Source organism: Manis javanica, chromosome 17, assembly GCF_040802235.1.
Source record: "Manis javanica isolate MJ-LG chromosome 17, MJ_LKY, whole genome shotgun sequence".
Lineage (NCBI taxonomy): Eukaryota > Metazoa > Chordata > Mammalia > Pholidota > Manidae > Manis > Manis javanica.
The window spans coordinates 9,190,838-9,213,702 of NC_133172.1; the positions used below are offsets into that span (position 1 = coordinate 9,190,838).

General features: G+C 60.7%; 3 protein-coding genes and 3 long non-coding RNA genes across 19 annotated transcripts; 3 read left to right on the forward strand and 3 right to left on the reverse strand.

Moving 5' to 3' along the window:
- Nucleotides 1–175: 175 nt before the first annotated feature.
- DMWD (DM1 locus, WD repeat containing) lies at nucleotides 176–7,259 on the forward strand. Of its 2 annotated transcripts, XM_017652074.3 has the most exons (5): nucleotides 176–693; nucleotides 1,911–2,093; nucleotides 4,130–5,401; nucleotides 6,273–6,347; nucleotides 6,702–7,259. In XM_017652074.3, exons 1-5 carry the CDS (start codon nucleotides 253–255, stop codon nucleotides 6,747–6,749), a joined length of 2,019 nt encoding a protein of 672 aa, XP_017507563.3. In that variant the 5' UTR covers nucleotides 176–252; the 3' UTR covers nucleotides 6,750–7,259. The 2 variants fall into 2 exon arrangements, with proteins under 2 accessions (XP_017507563.3, XP_036861314.2); XM_037005419.2 differs by lacking the exon at nucleotides 6,273–6,347 and having other exon boundaries at nucleotides 177–693.
- Nucleotides 3,143–4,521, reverse strand: LOC118970055 (uncharacterized). Its single transcript, XR_012126815.1, has 4 exons — nucleotides 4,386–4,521; nucleotides 3,827–3,903; nucleotides 3,518–3,628; nucleotides 3,143–3,297 (listed from the first exon to the last, which is right to left on the reverse strand). It is a non-coding gene; the product is annotated as an uncharacterized lncRNA (long non-coding RNA).
- On the reverse strand, nucleotides 4,565–11,091 carry LOC118970054 (uncharacterized). 2 transcript variants are annotated; one of them, XR_005057860.2, is made up of 3 exons: nucleotides 10,958–11,091; nucleotides 5,986–6,116; nucleotides 4,565–4,695 (listed from the first exon to the last, which is right to left on the reverse strand). It is a non-coding gene; the product is annotated as an uncharacterized lncRNA (long non-coding RNA). The 2 variants fall into 2 exon arrangements; XR_005057861.2 differs by lacking the exon at nucleotides 10,958–11,091 and adding an exon at nucleotides 9,377–10,923.
- DMPK (DM1 protein kinase) lies at nucleotides 8,315–18,046 on the forward strand. 11 transcript variants are annotated; one of them, XM_017652096.3, is made up of 16 exons: nucleotides 8,315–8,646; nucleotides 10,426–10,481; nucleotides 10,978–11,069; nucleotides 11,351–11,434; nucleotides 11,512–11,607; nucleotides 12,189–12,337; nucleotides 12,672–12,765; nucleotides 13,017–13,223; nucleotides 13,308–13,571; nucleotides 14,080–14,165; nucleotides 15,074–15,185; nucleotides 15,956–16,116; nucleotides 16,206–16,303; nucleotides 16,478–16,524; nucleotides 16,825–16,914; nucleotides 17,211–18,046. In XM_017652096.3, the coding sequence occupies exons 1-16, from the start codon at nucleotides 8,468–8,470 to the stop codon at nucleotides 17,361–17,363; spliced, it is 1,968 nt and encodes a 655-aa protein (XP_017507585.3). In that variant the 5' UTR covers nucleotides 8,315–8,467; the 3' UTR covers nucleotides 17,364–18,046. The 11 variants fall into 11 exon arrangements, 10 of the variants coding, with proteins under 10 accessions (XP_017507585.3, XP_073082474.1, XP_017507579.3 ...); XM_073226373.1 differs by having other exon boundaries at nucleotides 16,829–16,914; XR_005057858.2 differs by lacking the exon at nucleotides 10,426–10,481 and having other exon boundaries at nucleotides 8,318–8,646; nucleotides 16,760–16,914; nucleotides 17,211–17,269.
- LOC118970053 (uncharacterized) lies at nucleotides 16,252–19,082 on the reverse strand. Its single transcript, XR_012126814.1, has 3 exons — nucleotides 18,943–19,082; nucleotides 18,588–18,667; nucleotides 16,252–16,381 (listed from the first exon to the last, which is right to left on the reverse strand). It is a non-coding gene; the product is annotated as an uncharacterized lncRNA (long non-coding RNA).
- SIX5 (SIX homeobox 5) lies at nucleotides 18,858–22,855 on the forward strand. Of its 2 annotated transcripts, XM_017652097.3 has the most exons (3): nucleotides 18,864–19,734; nucleotides 20,647–21,449; nucleotides 21,613–22,855. In XM_017652097.3, the coding sequence occupies exons 1-3, from the start codon at nucleotides 18,935–18,937 to the stop codon at nucleotides 22,218–22,220; spliced, it is 2,211 nt and encodes a 736-aa protein (XP_017507586.3). In that variant the 5' UTR covers nucleotides 18,864–18,934; the 3' UTR covers nucleotides 22,221–22,855. The 2 variants fall into 2 exon arrangements, with proteins under 2 accessions (XP_073082473.1, XP_017507586.3); XM_073226372.1 differs by lacking the exon at nucleotides 20,647–21,449 and having other exon boundaries at nucleotides 18,858–19,734; nucleotides 21,613–21,880.
- The last annotated feature ends 10 nt before the right edge of the window (nucleotides 22,856–22,865 follow it).

Here is a 22,865-nt window from a genome sequence, read left to right on the forward strand (position 1 = left end):
GCTCCGCTCCACAGCCAATCAAACGGCGGTAGCAGGCACGAAGGCTGCACCCACCTTTTCTCCCCGCCCACAACCCCAGAACCGTTACCCGAGCGACGGCTGGAGCTCCTCCCGCCTCCCGGCTCTGCTGCCAATCGAAGAGGCGTTGTCCAGGCGACGACCCCACCTCTTCCGGCGCCGGCCCGCGGCTTCCGGCAGGGGCCCGGCGGCGGGCGGCGGTCCGGCAGCGGCTGGGCCCGGGGGGCGCCCAAGATGGCGGCGGGCGGTGCGGAGGGCGGCTCGGGCCCCGGCGCCGCCATGGGGGACTGCGCGGAGATCAAGTCGCAGTTCCGCACCCGCGAGGGCTTCTACAAGCTGCTCCCCGGCGACGGCGCCGCTCGCAGGTCGGGTCCGGCTTCCGCGCAGCCCCCGGCGCCGCCCCAGCCGCCGCAGCCCCCGCCGGGCCCTGCCTCTGCCTCCGGCCCCGGCGCCGCGGGCCCCGCTCAGTCCCCGCCGCCCGCAGGGCCCGGACCCGGGCCGGCGCTGCCCGCCGTGCGCCTCAGCCTCGTGCGCCTCGGGGAGCCCGACTGCGCCGGGACCGGGGAGCCGCCCGCCACTCCCGCGGGTCTGGGTGCTGGAGGAGACCGCGTCTGCTTCAACTTGGGCCGCGAGCTCTATTTCTACCCGGGCTGCTGCCGCCGCGGGAGCCAACGGGTGAGCGGCCTGCATCGTGAGATCCTGGGAACTGGCTGAGAGGATGGGGGTCCCTGAGGTGATGCCGAAGTGATAGGAGGGCCTCCGAATTGATATGGGCCCTGAGATAGGCATCCTGGACGTGATGGACATCCCAGGGGGTGAAGGTTCTCGGGGCTTAACGCAGGACTTTAGAAGGAGAGAGGAGGCCCCCCGGGAGCTGGCCACCCTAGAGGTGATGGGAAGCCTTAAGGGCCTGTGGGATCCCCAGATCATGCGTAGGAGTTCTGGGATGGTGGGTATTTTGGAGATAATGGAGCGTCTGACCAGGGTTCTGGGTGGCAGGCACCCTGCCGCTGATGGGGAATCCTGAGGTGTGATGCAGGCCCAGAAGTGATGGAGAACCCAGGGGTATTGCTGTCCAGAGGTGTTTGGAGGGGTCTTGAGACTTGGGGGGCCCAGAGGTAAGGAGGATTCTGGAAGTGATGGGGGACTTAGAGGTAATAGGGATCCTGAATGTTAATGGAATCCTAGAGAAAATGGGTCCTAGAGGAAGTGAACATTTCTGAGCTGATGGGAGATGTGGAGGTGATGAGAGTCCAGAGGGGACATCCCTTGGTGTGATGGGTGTCTCTAAAGAGTGTGGTCCTGGAGGAACAAGACCCCTGGAGTTTATGGTGGTCCCGGGAAATGATGGTGCTCCTGAGAGCCCAGAGGTGGTGAAAGTACCTACAATGTGGGGGATCGTGATGTCTAATGGGTCTCTAAACTGTGATGGGGGAACTGAGATTTAGGATTTCCAAAGTGAAGAGAATCCTGGGACTGGGGATCTGGGTGACCCTGAGTTTTGAAGGGCTTGGAATATCGTGGCACTAAGACTCAAGGGAGTTTGCTGAGGTTATGGGCCCAGACTGGAAAGGAATTGTAACTGTGGGGACCCTGAACCCTGATACTGTGGGCAAGGATGTCGCTGAATTTGGGGGCCCAGCTTTGGGGGAGAAGAATGTGCTTTCATGCAGGGTTTGGGGAACCTTCCTGTCTGTTTTTCCTCTAGCCTGTGATTTGAGTCCCCCTTCCTGTATGTGGTTGCCCCCTGCCTCCCCACCCACCCATCCATCTACCCACTTCCCTCAGGGATGTGACCCAGCTTCCTCTTAGTGGTTTACCCCAACCTCAGCACCTTCCTCCTTCCTCTCAGTGGCAGAAGCCATTAACTCCTTTTCTCCCACTGCTCAAAGTCCATTGACCTCAACAAGCCAATTGACAAGCGGATCTATAAGGGCACCCAGCCCACCTGCCACGACTTCAACCAGTTCACTGCTGCCACGGAGACCATCTCCCTGCTGGTGGGCTTCTCAGCCGGCCAGGTGCAGTACCTGGATCTCATCAAGAAGGACACCAGCAAGCTCTTCAATGAAGAGGTGATGGTGGGCCCCAGGGTCCGGAAGTGCTGCTCTTCCCAACTGCCCACGCACATACTGCTTGCCGTGAGACTGCAGCTGCCTGGGGAGCAGTGCAGGCCTGAAGGGGGCAGGGGGTGGGGAAGATGGGGATGGACTGGCAGGTATGTGGGATGGGGTGACAGCAGTGAGTTGCTCACAGTGAATAATGACAGCTGCACCTACTGTGCCCAGGCCCTGTGCTGTGTTAGCCGTGTGCTGAACACGTGACTCCCAGTGGATTGGGGGCTGCGATGCCCATTTTGCAGATTAGAAAACTGAGGCTAGTCACCAGTCAGGACTTGTGTGAAGCCAGAGCCCTTGCTCTTCAAATTCCAGGCCCTGTGGGCATTGGATTCAAATCCCTGCTGCCCCGTTGATTTACCATATGGCTTTGGGAAGGTGGCTGTTCGTCCCTGAGCCTCAGTTTTCCTCTCGGCATAATGGGATTCTCATCCCTACCTCACAGGACTTGTAAAATCATATGTGAAGGTTGCCCAGTCCTGAATAGGCTTGGCACGAAAGGAAATGCCAGTGAGAGACGTTACCAATGGTCAGGGATTACTCTTGTTCCGTATTTCTTTCTCTGTTCAGGGGAGGTGTCCCAAATACACAGAACATGTGAATGGCAGGCAGAAGTGAGTGGAACAGTGAATGGATTAAAAAGCACTAGTTCATCCATTCACAAAATATTTATTGAGCATTTGTTCTGTGCCAGGCAGTGTTCTAAGCACTGCGGATACCACATCTCAGTGAGCAAAACAGAGGGCCCTGCCTGTGTGGACCTTTCATCTAGCTGGGGAGGCAAGTTACTGAATAAGAAGTATGCCAAGGCTCAGAAGGGGAGTGAGTGCCCTGGAGGAAAATCCAGCAGGAAGGGGGATGGGGAGGGCCTGGTGAGGTTTAAGTAGGGTCGTCTGGTAAGGCCTTACTGGGAAGGGACATCGAAGTAAAGACAAGACGGAGGCACGAGAGTTGCAGGTGGAGAGGACTCTGTGAGTAGACAGAACAGTGAGGACAAAAGCCCCGAGGACAAAAGCCGGACAACAGAAAGGTCACGGGCCAGAGCAGCCACTGCTGGGATGGTGGTAGATAAGTTCTGAGAAACCTGCTGGGGCCACCGTATAGGGTCTGGAAGGCCATGGGGAAGACTTCGGCTTTTAGAGCCTTATCAGCTGGGGTGCATCTGAGCAAGAGAACACAAAAATGATTATTTTCTAAATTGTCCCAAGAAAGAAGCAATTTAAATGCCTGGAAAAATGTTCATTTAACTCATGTGCAGCAGGTGCCTAAGGGCTTTGGGGCTTAGTTCTTTCCAGGTAACCTTGGTCCAGAAGGCTGTGGTGGTGGTCAGAACAGGAGAGGGCCAGGTACTGACTTCCATTTTAACAGCATCTCTAGTTTACCGTGTGGTGGCCTGGAGGCTGGCTGGGCCACTTGCAAGGTTGATGGTGGCTGGGACCAGGGTGGCAGGGATGAGAAGAGATTGGATTCAGTTGAAGGATTGGATGTGAGTCCTGAGGAAAACAGGAGCAGAGATGCTTGGCTGGTAGGATGGGGTTGTCATTCATGTGTCCAGGGAAGCCTTTCTAGGAGCCTCCTGTATGCACAGCTCTGTGTTTTGGGCAGGAACCATGAGGCAAATAGACCCTTTCCTTGGGGGTGCAGGGGTGGGGGTGGGGTGGAGGTTGGTATTCTGTGACTCTCTCTCTTACCTTAAGCCTGATGTGGTGAAGACAGTGGAGAGGGTGAGACAGGTAGAGGACAGTTCTCTGGAAGACAGGACTGCCTCCTTGCCGATGATGGGACAGCAGAGCTCCACTGAGTAGCCTGTGGCTGCTCCAGGCTGCCCTTCTTCCCCTGCATTCCCATCCCCTGTGTCCAGCCGACTCCCACAGTGTGGGGGGGCCCTATCCAAGGAGGCCCAGCCAGGCCTGAGGCCTTCTCTGGGGAAGCAGGCCAGGGAGGTCTTCAGAGGTGGACTGCCTCCTTGCAACCCCCACTGTCTCCCCTGGCAGCGGCTGATTGACAAGACCAAGGTGACGTATCTGAAGTGGCTGCCTGAGTCGGAGAGCCTGTTCCTGGCCTCACATGCCAGTGGCCACCTGTACCTGTACAACGTCAGCCACCCGTGCGCCTCGGCCCCGCCGCAGTACAGCTTGCTGAAGCAGGGGGAGGGCTTTGCCGTCTACGCCGCCAAGAGCAAGGCACCGCGCAACCCGCTGGCCAAGTGGGCAGTGGGCGAGGGGCCCCTCAATGAGTTTGCCTTCTCACCTGACGGCCGGCACCTGGCCTGCGTTAGCCAGGATGGCTGCCTGCGCATCTTCCACTTCGACTCCATGCTCCTGCGGGGGCTCATGAAGAGCTACTTTGGGGGCTTGCTCTGTGTGTGCTGGAGCCCAGACGGGCGCTATGTCGTCACGGGGGGTGAAGATGACCTGGTCACTGTGTGGTCCTTCACTGAAGGCCGTGTGGTGGCCCGTGGCCATGGCCACAAGTCCTGGGTCAATGCTGTGGCCTTTGACCCCTACACCACGAGGGCAGAGGAGGTGGCAGTGGCAGCCAGTGGTGACATGGAGCGGAGCTGCGAGGAGGAGGAGGAGCCTGAGGCTGTGGGCACAAGCTCGGGCGGGGGAGCTCCCCTCTCCCCTCTGCCCAAAGCCAGCCCCATCACCTACCGCTTCGGCTCAGCCGGCCAGGACACACAGTTCTGCCTGTGGGACCTCACTGAGGATGTGCTGTATCCCCACCCACCCCTGGCCCGCACCCGAACCCTTCCCGGCACGCCTGGCACCACACCGCCTGCCACCAGCAGCTCGCAGCCTGGTGAGCCAGGCTCTGGCCCGCTGCCCCGCTCGCTGTCCCGCTCCAACAGCCTCCCACACCCGGCGGGCAGCGGCAAGGCGGGCAGCGCCAGCACAGCGACTGAGCCGGGCACGCCGTTCAGCATTGGCCGCTTTGCCACACTCACGCTGCAGGAGCGGCGGGACCGGGGAGCCGAGAAAGAGCACAAGCGCTACCATAGCCTGGGCAACATCAGCCGGGGCGGTGGTGGGGGCACGGGCGGGGGGGACAAGCCCAGTGGCCCTGCCCCCCGCAGCCGGCTGGACCCAGCCAAGGTGCTGGGCACAGCGCTGTGCCCGCGCATCCATGAGGTGCCGCTGCTGGAGCCCCTGGTGTGCAAGAAGATCGCCCAGGAGCGGCTCACGGTCCTCCTCTTCCTGGAGGACTGCATCATCACCGCCTGCCAGGAGGGCCTCATCTGCACCTGGGCCCGGCCCGGCAAGGCGGTGAGTCACTCCACACCTGCCAGCCTGGGACCCAGGAAGAGGCGGGCATTGGCAGAGGGGTTTGTACTGTCACATCCCCTAGCCCTGTGGAATGAGGGCAAGCAGGGAAATTTTAGTGCCCCAGAACACTAAGACTTCTCAGATCTTAAAAGAGTTAATGGGCTTCTAAAACTCCTGGTCACAGTCAGCAGAGTGGGCCGGGTTAGAGACAGTTGGGGGTGGTGAGGATCATGGCCCACTATCTGAGGGGCAGCCAGTGGGCCCAGCATGGCCAGCTTTTAATGTCTGTCACTCAAAGCTGAATCCATGTTCTGCAGAAAATGATTTTTGCATGGTTACCTCTTGAATATTGCCAGTCAAGCTCAATAGACAGGATCGAGCCTGTGGGCTCAGCTTCCAATGTGGGTCTCAGACTCCAGATCTGAGCCCACAGCTGATAGCACGGCTGGAAGAATCCCAAGCTGGGGTTCCAGCCCTGTATTTTGCTCCCCATGTGACCTTGGGCAAATCACTGCCCATCACTGGCCTCTGTCACCTCTTAGGACAGGGCAGGTTGAAGATGGTCAGTGCGTGGATATGCATACCTCCTGGAGTGGCCGTGAGGTTCAGGAAGGTCCCAGTGGGTGAAACACAGGCCTGGCTTGGCACTTTGGAGCTGTGTTCGCAGATGGCTTGGCTCCCCTGTGTTTGGACTCCAGTGCCCAGGAAGTTAGATCTGAGGGCCGAGACGTGGTTCCTCAGAAAATCAGTTTTGACATCATAGGGTCCTGAATCCTTAGAACTTAAGAGCACAGTCTCAGAGCCTCAGAGGCAGGGGCCTCTGGGATTTGGGGTCTGACAAGTCCTGAAAAAGACCCCTCTGTCTCCTTAGTTCACAGATGAGGAGACCGAGGCCCAGACAGGGGAAGGAGGTTGGCCCAGGTCACCCAGCAAGTCAGTGGTAGAGGTAGGATTGTCCCTGAGTTCTTTCCCCTTGATCCCAGAATCTCAGGACCGCCCCAGTCAGAAGCGGACCCAGTTTCTCCCTGTCCTCCCACCTCCACCCTTACCCCATCTTGTCTGCCCAGGATTATTTACCTGAGGACTTTCATTATTGTATAAATGTGCAGCCTGCTGGGACAGGGAAGCTAGCCAAGATTTAAGTTACAGAGCTGGGAGCAGCGGCCTCTGGGAGTCTGGGGCAGACTGAAGGGCAAGGCCAGGTTGGCAGCAGCCCTGGGGACCCCGAGCTGTCTCCCTGTGGGACTGGTGGGGACCCCAGGCAGTCTCTAACCATCCTTTCCCCTCTCATCTTCCCTAGGGCATCTCCTCCCAACCAGGCAACTCCCCAAGTGGCACAGTGGTGTGAAGCCATGGATGTCGGGGTCCCCCACTCCATGTCCCCTGCCTCCTAGCCATAGCCCTCCCTGCTGACCTCATGGATCAACGTATTAACAAGACTAACTACGACGGAGGGGCTGCTCCAGTCCTCCACCCTGCACAAATCTGAGGGGTAGAGGGTCCCCCAAACTGACCTAGACACTGGGGGGATGTAGTGGCCCTTGTGGCCTCAGCCTTGTCCCCACCCACTGCCAAGTACAATGACTCCTTCCTCTGAAATATCAGTGTTTGCCTCATCCCTGTCCCCAGCACGTGACTGGTCACTCCTGGGGAGAAGTCCCCACCCACAAAAGCCACTGCTCCGCAGTGTGCCCCTCGGTCCTCTGGGCAGGGCGGGGGCTGGCTCGCCCCTCCCCTGGCCCCAACCCACCCTTGCCATTGTTTGTGCTTTTGAAATGTTAAATTATGGAAGCCCCTGGGGGACCTCCCTGTCCCCCAAGACCTCTTATTTATACTAAAGTTCCCCGTTTTCACAGTGTCTTTGTTCCCTTCCGCTGAGGTGTGGGGGAAGCGGGTGTGTGCCATCACTGTGGTTCTAGGTTCCGTCCACCTAGCCAGGCCCTTCGGCCCCGCCCAGCTCAGGGCGGTGCGTCCCTGCCGCAGGCCGTGAGCATTCCCCTGCCCCAACTCTGGGAAGGGAACCGCCAGAGCCTGCTTCTCTTCCAAGCCCCTGAGTCCCTCGGAAGGGCCCAAACTGTCCAAACCAGACATTACAGGGGCCTGGAGTGAGCTTTGTTGCGTACAGAGCATGGCCTCCTGTACCCCAGGCCAGGCTCAGTCAGGCGCAGGGGTCCAAAGCCAGCTAGAGACCATGGCTTCCTCAAGAGAGCTGTCCACCCCGGCAGAGAACAACGCGGATCCCTCCTGGCCAGCCTTCTGGAGCTGCAGGGAGCCGTGTCTCCCCGCTCTGCCCGCCACCCCCCGAAATGTTTCTGTTTCTAATCCTAGCCTGGGCAGGAATGTGGCTGCGCGGCCAGGGTCCAAGGAGCTATTTTGGGGGCTCCTTTGCCTCCCCCAGGCTTTGACCAGTGGGTCACCCCCGGTCCTGGCTCCTGAGGGCCTCCCTTCCCAAGTCTCTCTCGCCACCCCTTCCCCACCTCCTGCCAAAAAAAGTCAGTGTAAGGCACCAGGCCTGAGGGCTAAATTTAAACTGTCCCAAAGTCTGAATCTGTGGCTGAGTCACCCACAAAGCTGCCCTGGCCTCTCGCTGCCCCCTTCCCAGACCTCACCCCTTTCTCCTCCCCTCCCCTCCCCAACTCCAGGGCTTGGGAGGGTGTTACCCGGATTGCTCTGAACCTCAATTGGCCCCCTCTGGGGAATGGGAGGGCTCAGCTTTGACGTCTGTCACACCTGTAGCTTCCTCTTTGCTCTGCCTTTTTTCTGGGTGAGGGGAGTGCAAGACTTGAAATCCTATACCCCTCATCCCACGCTGAAACATTCAGAGGGGCCCTGGAAGGACGGAGTTGGGGGCCTGGCTTGTGAGGGGTTAAGGCTGGGAGGCAGGAGGGGGCTGGACCGAGGGGTGGGGAGAAGGGGAGGAGGCCTCAGCAGCAGAGAGAAGTGGCCAGAGAGGCCCAGGGGACAGCCAGGGACAGGCAGACATGCAGCCAGAGCCCCAGGGCCTGGATAGGGGCCCCAGGGCCCCGTGACAGGAGGACCCCGAGCCCCAGGCCCGGGGAGAGGGCCATGGTGCTGCCTGCCCGACATGTCAGCCGAGGTACGGCTGAAGCGACTCCAGCAGCTGGTGCTGGACCCTGGCTTCCTGGGGCTGGAGCCCCTGCTCGACCTTCTCCTGGGCGTCCACCAGGAGCTGGGCGCCTCCGACCTGGCCCAGGACAAGTACGTGGCCGACTTCTTGCAGTGGGGTGAGTGCCTGCCTGCATGGGCTCCCCCAGATTTGGCAGGGGTAGGGCAGGGCGGACGCAGGAGACGGGTCTGGGTGCAGGGACTGGTTGTGGGGGTAGGACACATGAGGAGAGCGTCCCATTCAGAGGTCTAGGGTTTAGGCCTGGGTCGTGGGGCACCAGGCCCCTGCCCCTGTGCCACCCTGACAGCCAGAGTGGGTCAGCAAAGGCCAAGGCAACCATGACTCAGAACCATGACTTGGGAGTCATGGGAGGCTGTGCCCAGCCCAGCCTCCCATAGTCCGCCTGAAACCCCTCCCCGAGACTAGGCCTAAGGACCTGCTGGAAGCCCTGTCTCCTGGGACTGCCCCCACCAAAATGGGACCTGTGATCCTCCACTCTGGCTTCCCAGAGCACAGGGGCAGGCGGAAGGGACAGCACGGGGCAGCTGCCAGGGGCGCGGCTGATGGGCAGGTGTTCGGCGCCAGCCTCTCCAGCTGCCCCAACAGGTGCCCAGGCCCTGGGAGGCACAGTGACTCAGGCAGGCCCTGGAGGAAAACAGCTCTGCAGACAGGTGCCACCCAGCACCCCCTGGTTGGAGGAGGAACAATTTAGGGTTCTTCTGGGTGTGCCCACTTTCCCTGTAGGTTCTCTGCCTGTCCCCCCATCTTGCTCCCTCCTAGTCTTCATGGGTCAGCCTTGAGTCCCTTCCAGTTCCCGGGTCCCTTCATTTGGCTAGTTCATGACCAACCTTGCAGCTCTCCCACGATGCCCCTTCTTGTCTGGTCTTCCCGTGGAGACAGGGCAGAGGAAGCTGCCTCAACCCCAGCCTCCTTATCTGCCCCTACCCGCCGCTGGCCCAGGACTCAGGCTCACAGGTCTCTGTCTCTGACATTCTGCCACTCTGTTCGTCCTCTGGTCTGCCCCTCGGTGGCTGGTTCTTGGGCCTTGGGAGCTGCGTGTCCCTGGCCCTATTTCCGGTCTCTTTGCCTTCTCCTGCTCCCCCTTGTGTCCATCTCTTTCTACCCCAGGCCCTGCTCTTCTCCCTCCTCCCATTCACAGATGAGATGGTGGAGGCCAAAGGCCAGACCACTCAGTCCCTGGAAGAACCTTCTCCCCACCTTCCCACAGCTCTGAGTAACTCTCTCAGCCCTGCTTTGGCAGAAGGTGAAGGTGGCTGGCAGGGTAAACTGAGACCCTAGGTGGGGGCAGGGGTCTGGCTCTCTGGTTAGAATCACTCCTTTTGTGGCTGGAGTAGCATCCCGCCGTCCCTCCCCTGCCTGGCTGCTGGGCGGGGGAGGGGGCCTGGGTTCCCGCTGCCTTAAAAGGGCTCAATGTCTTGGCTCTCTCCTCCCTCCCCCATCCTGGGCCCTGGCTAGTTCTTCCCTGCCGGCCCACTCTCCCCAAACCCCGTGGGGGGGTCCCTTTCTCCCCTCCATAACTCACTGAATCAACTCATCCCTGCTCTCACCCATCCCACTCCATCCTGTGTCCCAAGTCTCCAGCTTCTTCCACCCCCTGGAGTCCTGGCCTCCCTCTCCCCCAGGCCCTTGAATCTCCTGCTTAAACACACACACACACACACACCTTACCCCCTCCCAAACTGCCTTCTTTAACCTTCTAGCGGGTGTAGGACCTTAGGCAAATGACTTCACCACTCTGAGCCTTCAGGGTAATAATAATCAAGCCCTCTCTTGGAGCAGAGAGGAAAGTGATAACGCACTTGAAACTTGCCTGCAGGCAGGCCTGGAGCCCGGATTTGGTCTGGCTAGCTTTGTCTCCTGGCGTTGCTTCTCGCAGCCCCAATACATTTTCCCAAAGTGTGGTCCAGGAGCCACTTGCATCTAAACCTGGAGGCACAGTCTTAAACTTGTTCTGGGCTATAACCCAAGACCGACCGTGGGGCGGCTGGGCGGGGAGGGTAGAAGGAGAAAGGGGGGTGCGGGCACCTTCACCAGGGGCTCCCCCCACCGTGGGAGTGGAGCCTGGAGCTCCAGGGACTGGGTCTTAGATCTTTGCCCTCTGTCCTTTAGGGCCACTCCTCTGCAGGCTTTTCACCCCACTCATCGCACCACCAGAGCACTGGCCCAGTGCCCTGCCCTCACTCAAAGAGGGTTTCCCAGCATCTCATCTCTCTGTAGGAGGGCAGTTTTGGGTCCCCAGGCCACACAGGGGCAATGTGGGGAAGCCTGTAGGAGGCGACAGTCCTAAAGGGAGGGGCAGAGAGAAGGGGAGTCTGAAACCAAGGGGCTGGGACAGGGGGCGACCAAGGCATAAGGGTGGAACTTCCTCCTCGTTTTGGGTGTTAGTCCCAGTGACCTGCTATTCTCACCTCTTCCTGCCTCCCCACAGTGGAGCCCATCGCGGCGAGGCTTAAGGAGGCCAGACTACAGAGGAATGACTTCGAGATTCTAAAGGTGATCGGGCGCGGAGCGTTCAGCGAGGTGAGCTTTGAGCAGCTGCGGCAACTCCTAAGGGCTGGAGACGCGACTATTTGTGCAATGGGCGGAGCATATGAGTTAGGGGCGGGGCCTTTGAAATTGATGAATGACTGAGTTTGGAATATAAGACAGAGGCTGCGGGGGAGGGCGGGGCTTGAGGGCGATGGGCGTGGCAAGTGGGGACCCGGCACGGCTGGGGCGGGGTTAGGGGTGGGGTCCAATCTGGTCCAGCCCTGGTGTTTTACCCGCCAGCTCTGCCCCAGTCACCCTGTTTTGGCCTTCAGGTAGCGGTGGTGAAGATGAAGCAGACAGGCCAAGTGTACGCCATGAAGATCATGAATAAGTGGGACATGCTGAAGAGAGGCGAGGTGAGGGGCGGGGGCTGGAAGTGCAGGGCGCTGAGGATCCCCCTGCCCCCACTCGCTTCAGCTCCGGTGCCCCGCAGGTGTCGTGCTTCCGCGAAGAAAGGGATGTGTTGGTGAACGGGGACCGGCGCTGGATCACGCAGCTTCACTTCGCCTTCCAGGATGAGAACTACCTGGTGAGACCCAAGCTGGGGCGACTAGAAGGATGGACTCCCGCCCCCGAGGCTGTCAGTTAACAAGGCGGGAGGCAGGGAGAGGAAGTTCTGGGATTGCGGAGCGGCCTGGAAATGCTTGCGGGAGTCGCTGTGTGTGGTAGGAATGGGCCTTCATTTTCAGAATGGAAGCTGTCCCTTAGCGTTCTTTTTGCCGGGCTGATTCTGGGGTATTCAGTTAAGATGCTGCCGTGGGGGAATCCCTTACCTGGAATGGGGTAGCTCTCTTGAAGTCTGTGTGGGAACCACCTGGGTAGGGAGTGTCTGGGCCGTATACCCTGGGCATTGGGAGGCCTCTGGGTTCTCTTTTTCCCAGATTTTCACCGGGGGAGTGAATCTGTTCAGAGATATCCTGGCGGAATGGGAGGGGTTTTTTGTTGTTTTTTTTTTTGCCAGGGGTGGTGGTGGTGTCTGATTTGGCCTGGGGGATCTCTTGGGGCTGGGGCTGTGGAGGTATAGGGTGTCTCTGGGAGTCTTTCTCCTGGCCTATCAGCGATCCGAACATGGGGGGGCTACCGACCCCCCATGACATACCCTTCTCTCAGTACCTGGTCATGGAGTACTACGTGGGCGGGGACCTGCTAACGCTGCTGAGCAAGTTTGAGGAGCGGATCCCGGCCGAGATGGCGCGTTTCTACCTGGCCGAGATTGTCATGGCCATAGACTCGGTGCACCAGTTGGGCTATGTGCACAGGTGGGCATTGCAGGGGTTGAGGGGCAGGCCCCAGAGGGATAACAAAGGTTGTACCTGGAAGTTTGGAGCCCAGAGTGGGTGGAGCGCAGAGAGGGACTAGTTGATTGGGGCCCACTGGGGATAGGGCCAGAGTGTCGGGTCCAGAATTGTAAAATCCCCAAAGGGCAGAAGTCGACGATGTGAGGCCTAAGGGCTGGGCCTGGAGGGATAGGAACTGGAGAGCCCTAAGAGGGTGGGTCCTGAAACGGTGCTTCCTAGAGGGTTGGAGCCTGGGGGGCTGGTGGGAGGGAGGGAGGCTCACTTTTCTCCCACTCCCCTTCTTGTCTTTGCGCAGGGACATCAAACCGGACAATATTCTGCTGGACCGCTGTGGCCACATCCGCTTGGCCGACTTTGGTTCCTGCCTCAAGTTGAGGGCAGATGGAACGGTGAGCGGTGCGCCGCCACGGGCAACTTAGGCCACTACGAGTGGAGTCAGGGCTGGGACGGCAGATGCAGGGGTATGGGAGCCGGTGGCGGCGTGGGCAGATCCAGGGTGCGGGAGGACTAGGTTTGAAGGGAGGAGGCGACTCAGGCTTATTGTGAGTGTGACTCAGGTTAGAACAGGGAGGGACTAAGCACTCGGGGCGTGGTCAGGAGGGGGCGGAGCCCAGACTCAGCCCAGTGCCTTTCGGCTCAGGTGCGGTCGCTGGTGGCAGTGGGTACCCCGGACTACTTGTCCCCTGAGATTCTGCAGGCCGTGGGCGGCGGACCCGGGACAGGCAGCTACGGGCCTGAGTGTGACTGGTGGGCGCTGGGCGTGTTTGCCTATGAAATGTTCTACGGCCAGACGCCCTTCTACGCAGACTCCACTGCCGAGACTTATGGGAAGATAGTGCACTACAAGGTGAGCAGAGCCTGGGGAGCCCACAGTCTTCCTTTGCACCTGCAGCCAAGTAACATTCCCCACTTTCCCTCTCCCTCTGAGCAGGATCATCTGTCTCTACCGGTGGTGGATGCAGGGGTCCCAGAGGAGGCTCGCGACCTCATCCAGAGGCTACTCTGTCCCCCGGAGATGCGGCTGGGCCAGGGTGGAGCAGGCGATTTCCAGAAGCATCCTTTCTTCTTTGGCCTCGACTGGGAGGGTGTTCGTGACAGCGTGCCCCCCTTTACGCCAGATTTTGAGGGTGCCACTGACACGTGCAACTTCGATGTGGTGGAGGACGGGCTCACTGCCATGGTGAGCGGGGGCGGGGTAGGTACCTGCGACCACCGCTTGGCTGACCGTGCCTCCCCATCCTTCATCCGTAAAGTCAGGGTTAGGATGGTATCCATCTCCTGGGGTCCTGAAATCATTCCTGCCCAAGGCCCTAGGTTCATAGTCTGTGGGGGCACAGACTGGTCCCCAGACAATGATGCTTCAGCGAAATCAGGGCTAAGATGGGGGAGTGTAGGGAGCGGGGCTCCTGTCTCTCTCTCTCTCTCTCCCTGGGGGCCCTTGTGCTGGGCACTGCTGGGAACACGTGAACTAAGTCAGCCCCCCATTCATTTGTAGTCTGGAGAAGTCTATACTCCTACTATGGTGAGTGCCCTGAGGGAAAAAACCGCAGGATACAATAAAAGGAGGGAGGAACCACTTTAGATAGGCCCCAAGCTGTGGTGGGTGGGCTTGGGTGGGAGGAGACACTGAGCCAATTTTGGGAAGAAGTGAAGGGCTAACCCTGACACCCACCAGTCACCTCAGGTCTGTGCCTCTTGGATAGGAGACACTGTCAGACATGCAGGAAGGCATGCCGCTGGGAGTCCACCTGCCATTCGTGGGCTACTCCTACTCCTGCATGGCCCTCAGGTAAGCGCTGGCTCTGTGAAGCATTCAAGTGGTGGGTTGGGGGCCCAGCCTCCCAAAGCCCCGGGACTGCCTGGGGTTACTGTATCCTGGCCCATCAGCACCCTGCAGTGTTGCAGGATCAGTTTTAGAACCTTGTCTTGGGACCCAGGATTCTAGTGCCCAGAGCTGCAAGGCCTTAAAATATTGGAGCATATAAGTATTTTGAATTTTAGATTTAGTTCTTAAACCTCAGAGCCAGAGACTGGGCCTTCTAGAAACTTACAGCCTTCCATTTTGAGATTTCTGGTACACAGAGCCGTGGGACTCAGAATCTTAGAAAATAATTTGAATTATTTTAAATTTAAATTTTAAAATCAGTTTTCAAAGCACAAGCTTATTAAATCATTAATTATACAAATAATGCTTGGCTTGTCAGAAGTAAATTAAAAAACAGGGATAAGGAAAAGGAATCCTACCATTAGTGATGGTCCCTGGCTCACACAAGTGCACATGTACTGGACAATTGAGAACATAGAACATGCTGTATTCTAGTCTGTTTTCTTACCGGCCAATATATTGCAAACCCCATTTCTGATTATGAAGAAACTACTGCACACGATCCCTACACTGTGTAGTATTCTGCCTATTGGGTAAGTCAGCACTTGGTTAACCTGTCCTCTCTATTATAACCCAGGCTGGATGAACAACCATAGGCTGGTCTCTGTGCATGTCCAGTATCACCAAGTCCTTGAGACATATTTCCATGAGCGGTATTGCCAGGTTGGAGGAGACATCCACTTTTATTGCAGTTTCATTTTCCTAGGGAGGGTGTGTCTCCTTGCCAGCAAGGAGTCCTGGCTCTAAACCCAGGGCTTCAGCAGCCTCTCTGGGGTGACTGGCTCCGCTTCTCCCCCTCTTCCTTTCCCCAGGGATGATGAGGTCCCAGGCCCCAGGCCCATGGAACTGGAGGCCGAGCAATTGCCTGAGCCACCCGAGCAAGCACCCAGGCCAGAGCTCCCCGTGCCCCTACCAGAGGAGACTGTGAGTCACTGGAGAGGGTCAGTGGGGGGGGGACTAGAGAGCAGAGTCGAGGGCTTCCGGGGGGTGGCGGGTGCCATGGAGTGCTGAGCCCTCTGGGAGCTTGCTTGACAGGCGATAGAAAAGAGTAGGGGTTACTACAGTCACTAATGATCCCTAGGAAGAAATGAGAACAGGCCATTGAGGGTATGGAGGCTTTCTGGGAAGGGGAAGCCCTGGAGGAGGAAGAGGAGGAGGAGCACCACCCGCGGCAGGAAAGGTGCTCATTGGTCAGCAGAGAGAACCTCAAGGGCAGAGGCTCTGCGGTGGGGGCCGGCTGGCTGTCCGCGAACATGCAAGGAGGGTAGTAAAGCAGGGCTGTTCCAAGGGGTTTGGATAGTGAGGGGTGGGAAGGCAGGAGAGGCCAGCGGAACACAAACCGAACAGGCCTTCAGGTGTGCATGTCTCCTCCTGAGGGTACGTTGGGGCTGGAGAAATTTTGAGCAGGGGAGGGACAAGATCAAGTTGAGTTAGTGTTTTAGGAACAGCTCTTCAGTTCCTGTGTGAAAGGTGGACGGGAAGGGACCAAATGAATGGCTGGAGGGGAGGTAGCTGGGGGAGGGCTGGATCAGGGAAGGAAGGGGTTAGATCACTGAGGGAGCTGTGGGGATTCCAGGAAGATCTAGGGGATGGGGGAGGAGAGGACAAGGGGGGACCCCAGGCTTGCAACCTATGTTCAAGTCTCCAGTGCTCCAGGAGCCACAGGCACCCCTAAACGCACTCCCTATACGCAGGCCGAAGCAGCAGTTTCGGAGGCTTTGCCTGAGGCAGCAGAAGCCGAGGCCGAGGTGACGCTGCGAGAGCTCGAGGAGGCCCTGGAGAAGGAGGTGCTTACCCGGCAGAGCCTGAGCCGGGAGCTGGAGACCATCCGTACGGCCAACCAGAACTTCGCCAGGTTGGAGTTGGGGCTCAGGTGCAAGTCGCTACCTTGGGCAGCCTCTCCCGCCGGGATTCGAAGGGCTCACAGTCCTTACCTCCCCGCAGTCAACTCCGCGAGGCCGAGGCCCGGAATCGAGACCTGGAGGCGCACGTCCGACAGCTCCAGGAGCGGATGCAGTTGCTGCAGGCTGAAGGGGCCGCAGGCAAGTCCCTCGTCCGCCCTTACCCCGAGGGCGCTGAAGGTGGCGGGTGGGGAGGTGGGCCGCGGCCTGTGTGGACACCTGGTGGGGAGGGCGAGGGGCCCAGGCTGGGGCACGCCGCGCCACCACCCTCCTCCGTCCCTCCACGCACCCTACGCCTCTCTCTTCTCCTTCCAGCTGTCACGGGGGTCCCCAGTCCCCGGGCTACGGATCCACCTTCCCATGTAAGAGCCCTTTTTCCTCTGCGTCAAGACTTGTGCCCCCTCTGCAGACCCGGTCCTTGTCTCCCCGTCCAGATATAGGGCTCACCTACCTCTTTGGGGTTCCAGGCGGCAGATACCCTCCATTCAGCCCCACATCTACGAGGTCTCCCTTGGTTCAGGCCACTTACGAAATCCCAATCCCGCCTGGGATCTCCCTAGATTTCTCCTATATCTTAATTCCCCTCGTTGTCTCTAGTCCTTTGCCTACAGCGGCCGGGCCAGGTGGGCTCCGATCGGGTCACCTGTCCCTTCTCTCTCCAGCTAGATGGCCCCCCGGCCGTGGCTCTGGGCCAGTGCCCGCTGGTGGGGCCAGGCCCCATGCACCGCCGCCACCTGCTGCTCCCTGCCAGGGTACGTCCGGCTGTTCACGCCCGCCGCCGCGTCCCCGCCGCGCTGCACCTACCCCAAGCCACCCCTGCTTAGCTGCGCCTGTGAGGGGCTGGGCCTGTCGAGGGGAGGGATGCTCGGGCAGCCAATCAATACAGACATCTAGGAAGTGGCCAATGACGAGCTCGGACAAGACTGGAGGCTTGAAAGCCGGCCAACCAGACGCCCGCACTGGCGTAGGGGGTGGGCGTAGGCAAGGCGAGTCCTGGGAGCCAATCTGGAACCCGTATCGCTGGTTCTGATCCCGCCCTCTCTCGCAGGACCCTAGGCTTGGCGTATCGGAGGCGCGTTCCCTGCTCTTGTTCGCCGCTGCTCTGGCTCGTGCCGCCGCCTTGGGCTGCTCTGGGTTGGTGGCCTACGTCGGCCACCTCACCCAACTCTGGCGCCTCCCGGGAGCCGCCTTCGCCCCCTGAACCCTAGTACTCCAGCCTGTCCTCCACTCGGGCTGCGCTGGACGGTTGAGTGATCTGGCTTGGCCCAGAGGCCACTTCCACCGCCCTCCGGTTCTCATCACTTTGAGCTACCGTCTCCGTCCCAGCTTCAGCCCTGTGATCCGGGCCCGCTCCCTGGCGGTCGGGGAGGGAAGAGCCGGGCCGCGGCCGGAGCACCGGGCTCTCGGGAGGCCTGTAGCCGGGAATGCTGCTGCTGCTGGTGGGAATCGTGGGCCACTTCCTTTTTCCGGCCTTGCTGAGGCCCCGACATGGATGGGCAAACCACGATCTAGAGAAGGCAGCAGGGCCCAGGGCTCGGACATCCGTTTTTCACACTCCACGTACCCGCTCCCCCGTCGGTCTGCAGTCCACAAATCCTCTGTGCATGAGACCCTGCTCTCGGGAAACTTTTGCTTTTGGCAGCCCCATTTTCTCGGGGGCTCTCGTGCTCTGCTCTCGGAGCCACAGCCAGCTTCTCCCGCCTCGGCGATTTGGGTATTTATTGACCTGTCCTCCGACCCGCTGACAGGCTCCAGGACCCCAGCACCCTAATCCACGTTTTGGATGCACTGAGACCCCGACATTCCTCGGTATTTATTGCCTCTCCCCACCTGGGACCCCACCCCCAGTCCCCGCGAAATAAAAGGCCCTCTCGTCTTCCCAAAGCTCTGAATTCCGTGGTGTCCGCTGTTGGCGTGGAGGAAGGAGGCTGCTCAGTGGGCCAATCAGAAGGCGAGCGGAGGCGGCCAATAGCTTTGAGGGGAGCTAGCGGGACAAGCGAACGGGCGGCGGGCCGGGGGCGTGGCTCAGAGGCCGACCAATAGGAGAGGGCAAGCGGACCACCCGGAGGCACCGCCTCTTCTCCAGCTGTGACCCAGCTGTGCCACCTGATCCCAGGGAAGAAAGGGGCTGGGCCTGCAGCGCGAGCCGCCATCCTTCTACCACTGCGCCTGCGCAGGCCACGCGTATCCGTTCCAGGACTTAACTCTCAAGAAAAGTTGCTGCAAACTTTCTAGCCCGTTTCCCCCGCCCCTTCTCCCTGCCAGACCCGCCCCTCTGCGGAGCCGGGAATTCCGAGGGGCGGAGCGCCTGCAGAGATGGGGAGTGGGGGCGCCTTCAGAGGACCCTGGAGACGGAGGCGTGCAGAAGCTCAGTCTCGGGGTGGAGGTGGCTTCGCGCCTTTATCTCTCCCGGACGGCCCGTTACCTTCTCCGTTGTCCCGATGGGGAAACTGAGGCCCTGAGCCAGAGGCACACGCGGGGGGAGGGGGGGGCAAAAAACGCGGCCTGAGGCGGAGGGAAAACAAAGGGAGAATCACGGACAGACGGGGAGGAGGACGGGCACACACACAGACACTGGGACTGAGACCCTAGTGGAGAGCTGGGCCTGGCACTGGGGGAGAGGCGCGGGGTTGGCAAAGGGAGAGCGCGAAGCGGGCTGTTGGGGAGAGGGGGGTGGGGGGCGGGCGGAGAGGGGAGACGGGCGGGGGAGTGGGCCGGGGAAAGCCCGAGGGAGGAGGAGAAGGAGGGAGGAACTTCCCAAAGTTGCAAAACATGGCTACCTTGCCTGCGGAGCCGAGCGCGGGGCCGGCGGCTGGGGGGGAGGCGGTGGCGGCGGCCGCGACCGAAGAGGAGGAGGAGGAAGCGCGTCAGCTCCTGCAGACTTTGCAGGCGGCCGAGGGTGAGGCGGCGGCGGCAGCCGGGGCCGGGGCGGGCGAAGCGGCGGCGGGAGCGGAGGGCCCGGGGTCCCCAGACGTCCCCGGGTCGCCCCCCGAGGCCGCTGCCGAGCCGCCCACGGGCCTCCGCTTCTCGCCCGAGCAGGTGGCGTGCGTATGCGAGGCGTTGCTACAGGCGGGCCACGCCGGCCGCTTGAGCCGCTTCCTGGGCGCACTGCCCCCGGCCGAGCGCCTACGTGGCAGCGATCCGGTGCTGCGCGCTCGGGCCCTGGTGGCCTTCCAGAGGGGCGAGTACGCCGAGCTCTACCGGCTGCTCGAGAGCCGCCCCTTCCCTGCCGCCCACCACGCCTTCCTGCAGGACCTTTACCTGCGCGCGCGCTACCACGAGGCCGAGCGGGCCCGCGGCCGCGCGCTGGGCGCAGTGGACAAGTACCGTCTGCGCAAGAAGTTCCCGCTGCCCAAGACCATATGGGACGGCGAGGAGACAGTCTACTGCTTCAAGGAGCGCTCCCGCGCCGCGCTCAAGGCCTGCTATCGGGGCAACCGCTACCCCACCCCGGACGAGAAGCGCCGGCTGGCCACGCTCACCGGCCTCTCGCTCACGCAGGTCAGCAACTGGTTCAAGAACCGACGACAGCGCGATCGGACTGGGGGCGGCGGCAGCATGCCCTGCAAGAGGTGAGGGGATCGGGGCGGCACAAGTCTCCCTTTCCTAGGGACCTGATGTCCACCGCCCCCTCCCCCTGCCCATGGCTGAAGTCAAGCGTGCCGTGTTCCTCCGATACACCGCGCCCGCACCCTCAGGCGCCAGTCCAGCGCCGGGAGTGCGTGTAGACCAAGCAGGCACGCGCCCTGGGCCCTCCGCCACATCACTGCCCCACTCAGGGCTCCATCCCAAGTCCCATCCGTGTTCGTGGCTGGATTTGGGGGAGGCGGTGTGAAAACGAGGGGCTGCGGGGAGGGGGGAGGGGTCTTTGTCCACTCCATCCCTCGTGGGGGCTTTTTTCAGGCCCCTTCGCCGCCTGGCCCTTACCTGACCGTGGCTCTTCGTTCCCCCCTACCCCCCCAGGGCCCAAACAGCATGGTCTGTCGTCTGTCTTTGTTGTGAAACGTGAACCTTCCCCAGCTCCGGTTTCCCTGTAACCCAAGCCCTTCTCCTCCCACCCTGCTCGCCGGCCTCTCACTCCCGCCCGGGGGAGGGCACAGGGGACCCAGCGGGTGGCTGCCTCCTCACTCTCTCCAAAGCCAGTAGGCAGCTCTCAGCCTGCCCCGAGAGACGGGCAGCCTGGGCGCTCAGCCTCTGATGCCCGGAAGGCCAAGTGGCTGGGAGGGAGGGCCTCCTCCCTCCAGATGAGGCCAGCTCTAGCTTTTAGGTGGAGGTATCAATCAGGGTTTGCAGAGGCTCTGTTTCTTGGGTCCATCATAACCCCCTGAAATTTTCCGCAGAAGCTTGGGTGCGTAAAAGGAGGGGGTGGCAACGTCAGCCTGTGCTCCTGCTGAGCAGCTTGTAGCTGGCTGCGCAGGAGTCGAGCTGGCCAACTGGGGAACACAGCATTTGGGACCACAACTCACAACCCTTTCTCCGGCCAGCGAGGCTGATGGGAACCCCGCTACAGAGGACGAGTCCAGCCCCAGTCCGGAGGACCTGGAGAGGGGCGTGGCTCCTATGGCTGCTGACACCCCGGCCCAGGGCTCCATATTCCTGGCCGGGTCTGCCCCTCCTGCACCGCGGCCTGCCTCCTCCTCCATCCTGGTGAATGGGAGTTTCCTGGCTGCGGGCAGCTCTCCAGCAGTGCTCCTCAATGGGAGTCCTGTCATCATCAACAGCCTGGCCCTGGGCGAGGCCTCCAGCTTGGGCCCCCTGCTGCTCACAGGGGCTGGGGGTGCCCCTCCCCCACAGCCCAGTTCCCAGGGGGCCAGCGAGGGCAAGACTTCCCTGGTCCTGGACCCTCAGACCGGGGAGGTTCGACTGGAGGAGGCTCAGCCTGAGGTCCCTGAGACCAAAGGTACCCAGGTGGCTGCTTCAGGGCCAGGCGGAGAGGAGGTCCCTGCGCCTCTGCCCCAAGTGGTACCTGGCCACCCACCTGCTGCCACCTTTCCTGTACCCTCAGGACCAGTGCCCTCTGTGGCTGCTCCACAAGTGGTGCCACTTTCCCCACCCCCAGGGTACCCTGCAGGCCTGGGCCCTACCTCCCCACTGTTGAACCTGCCCCAGGTGGTACCCACCTCACAGGTGGTGACCCTGCCCCAGGCTGTGGGGCCACTGCAGCTGTTGGCAGCTGGGCCAGGCAGCCCTGTGAAAGTGGCAGCTGCCGCAGGCCCTGCTAATGTGCACCTGATAAACTCCGGGGTGGGAGTGACTGCCCTGCAGCTGCCTTCAGCCACTGCCCCAGGTACAGGCTTCTGCCTCCCTCTGGCCTGGGTGGGGGTTGCAGTTAACTGAGGAAGGGATTTGGGGGTAGGGGCAGCTCATCCCAGTCCTGTCCCAGACTGCCCTGCTTGCCCACTAGCCGCTTAATATTCACCTCGTGCCTGGCCCTTCTCCTCTCCCCACAGGAAACTTCCTCCTGGCCAACCCTGTATCTGGCAGCCCCATCGTGACAGGAGTGGCTGTGCAGCAAGGCAAGATCATCCTCACGGCCACTTTCCCCACTAGCATGCTGGTCTCTCAGGTCCTGCCTCCTGCCCCCAGCCTGGCCCTGCCCCTGAAGCCAGACACGGCCATCTCAGTGCCTGAAGGAGCCCTGCCGGTGGCCCCCAGCCCTGCCCTCCCGGAGGCCCACGCACTCAGCACACTCTCTGTGCAACAGCCACCAGCTGTCCCTGCCGCCACTGCTGCTGCCAGCCTGCCCTTCTCAGACTCCTCAGGCCTCCTGCCCAGCTTCCCAGCACCCCCACCTGAGGGGCTTATGCTGTCACCTGCAGCCATGCCCATCTGGCCAGCAGGGCTGGAACTGAGCACAGGCACAGAGGGGCTGCTAGAAGTGGAGAAGGGGCTGGGGACGCAGGCTCCTCACACTGTGCTGAGGCTGCAGGACCCTGACTCTGAGGGGCTGCTCTTGGGGGCCACAGCTGGGGGCGAGGTTGATGAGGGGCTGGAAGCTGAGACCAAGGTCCTGACTCAGCTACAGTCCGTGCCTGTGGAAGAGCCCCTGGAACTGTGACCCTGCTGGACCCTATCACCTCTCCTGACAATGGTGCTCAAGATCCAGGACTGCCCCAGAATAGGGCACCTCTCAGAAACAAGATTGCTGCAATCTGAAGATTCCTCACACTACACCCCCTGAGCGGCTACCCTGTCCTAGGCCTGGAGGTGCTGGGGAGCACTCACCCCTGTCCACTCCTGTCCAGGGGCACTGCCCTCTCCTTGCTCTGCCCACTCCCTATATATGGAGAGATTTGGGGTCCTGACTCGGGCTCTGCCAAGTGGCCGGACTCCCAGCCCCCTCGAGCCCTCGCCCTATCACTCCCTGAAACACTATTAATAGCTCCGCTGACATCCAGCGTTCTCAGAATGGCTTGGAATCTGAGGGCGGAGGACGGGCAGTGCTGTGCCCAGAGATGCAGACCCTCCCAGCTGGGCCCTTCTGCGGAGAGAGCTGCAGGTGTGGAGGCCTGAGCGAGTATCCTCCCCAAGCTCCTCCTGGACTAGAGCGCCTGTCACATCCAGCCCCAGACCAAAGATCCCCTCACCCTGGGGCAACCTGATCCGTGTCTAGTTTATATCCTAAATCTTTATTTTTCTAGGACATGTTATGCCTCCATTTCAATTAAAATAAAGTTAACAAGATAACTAGAACCTCCAAGGG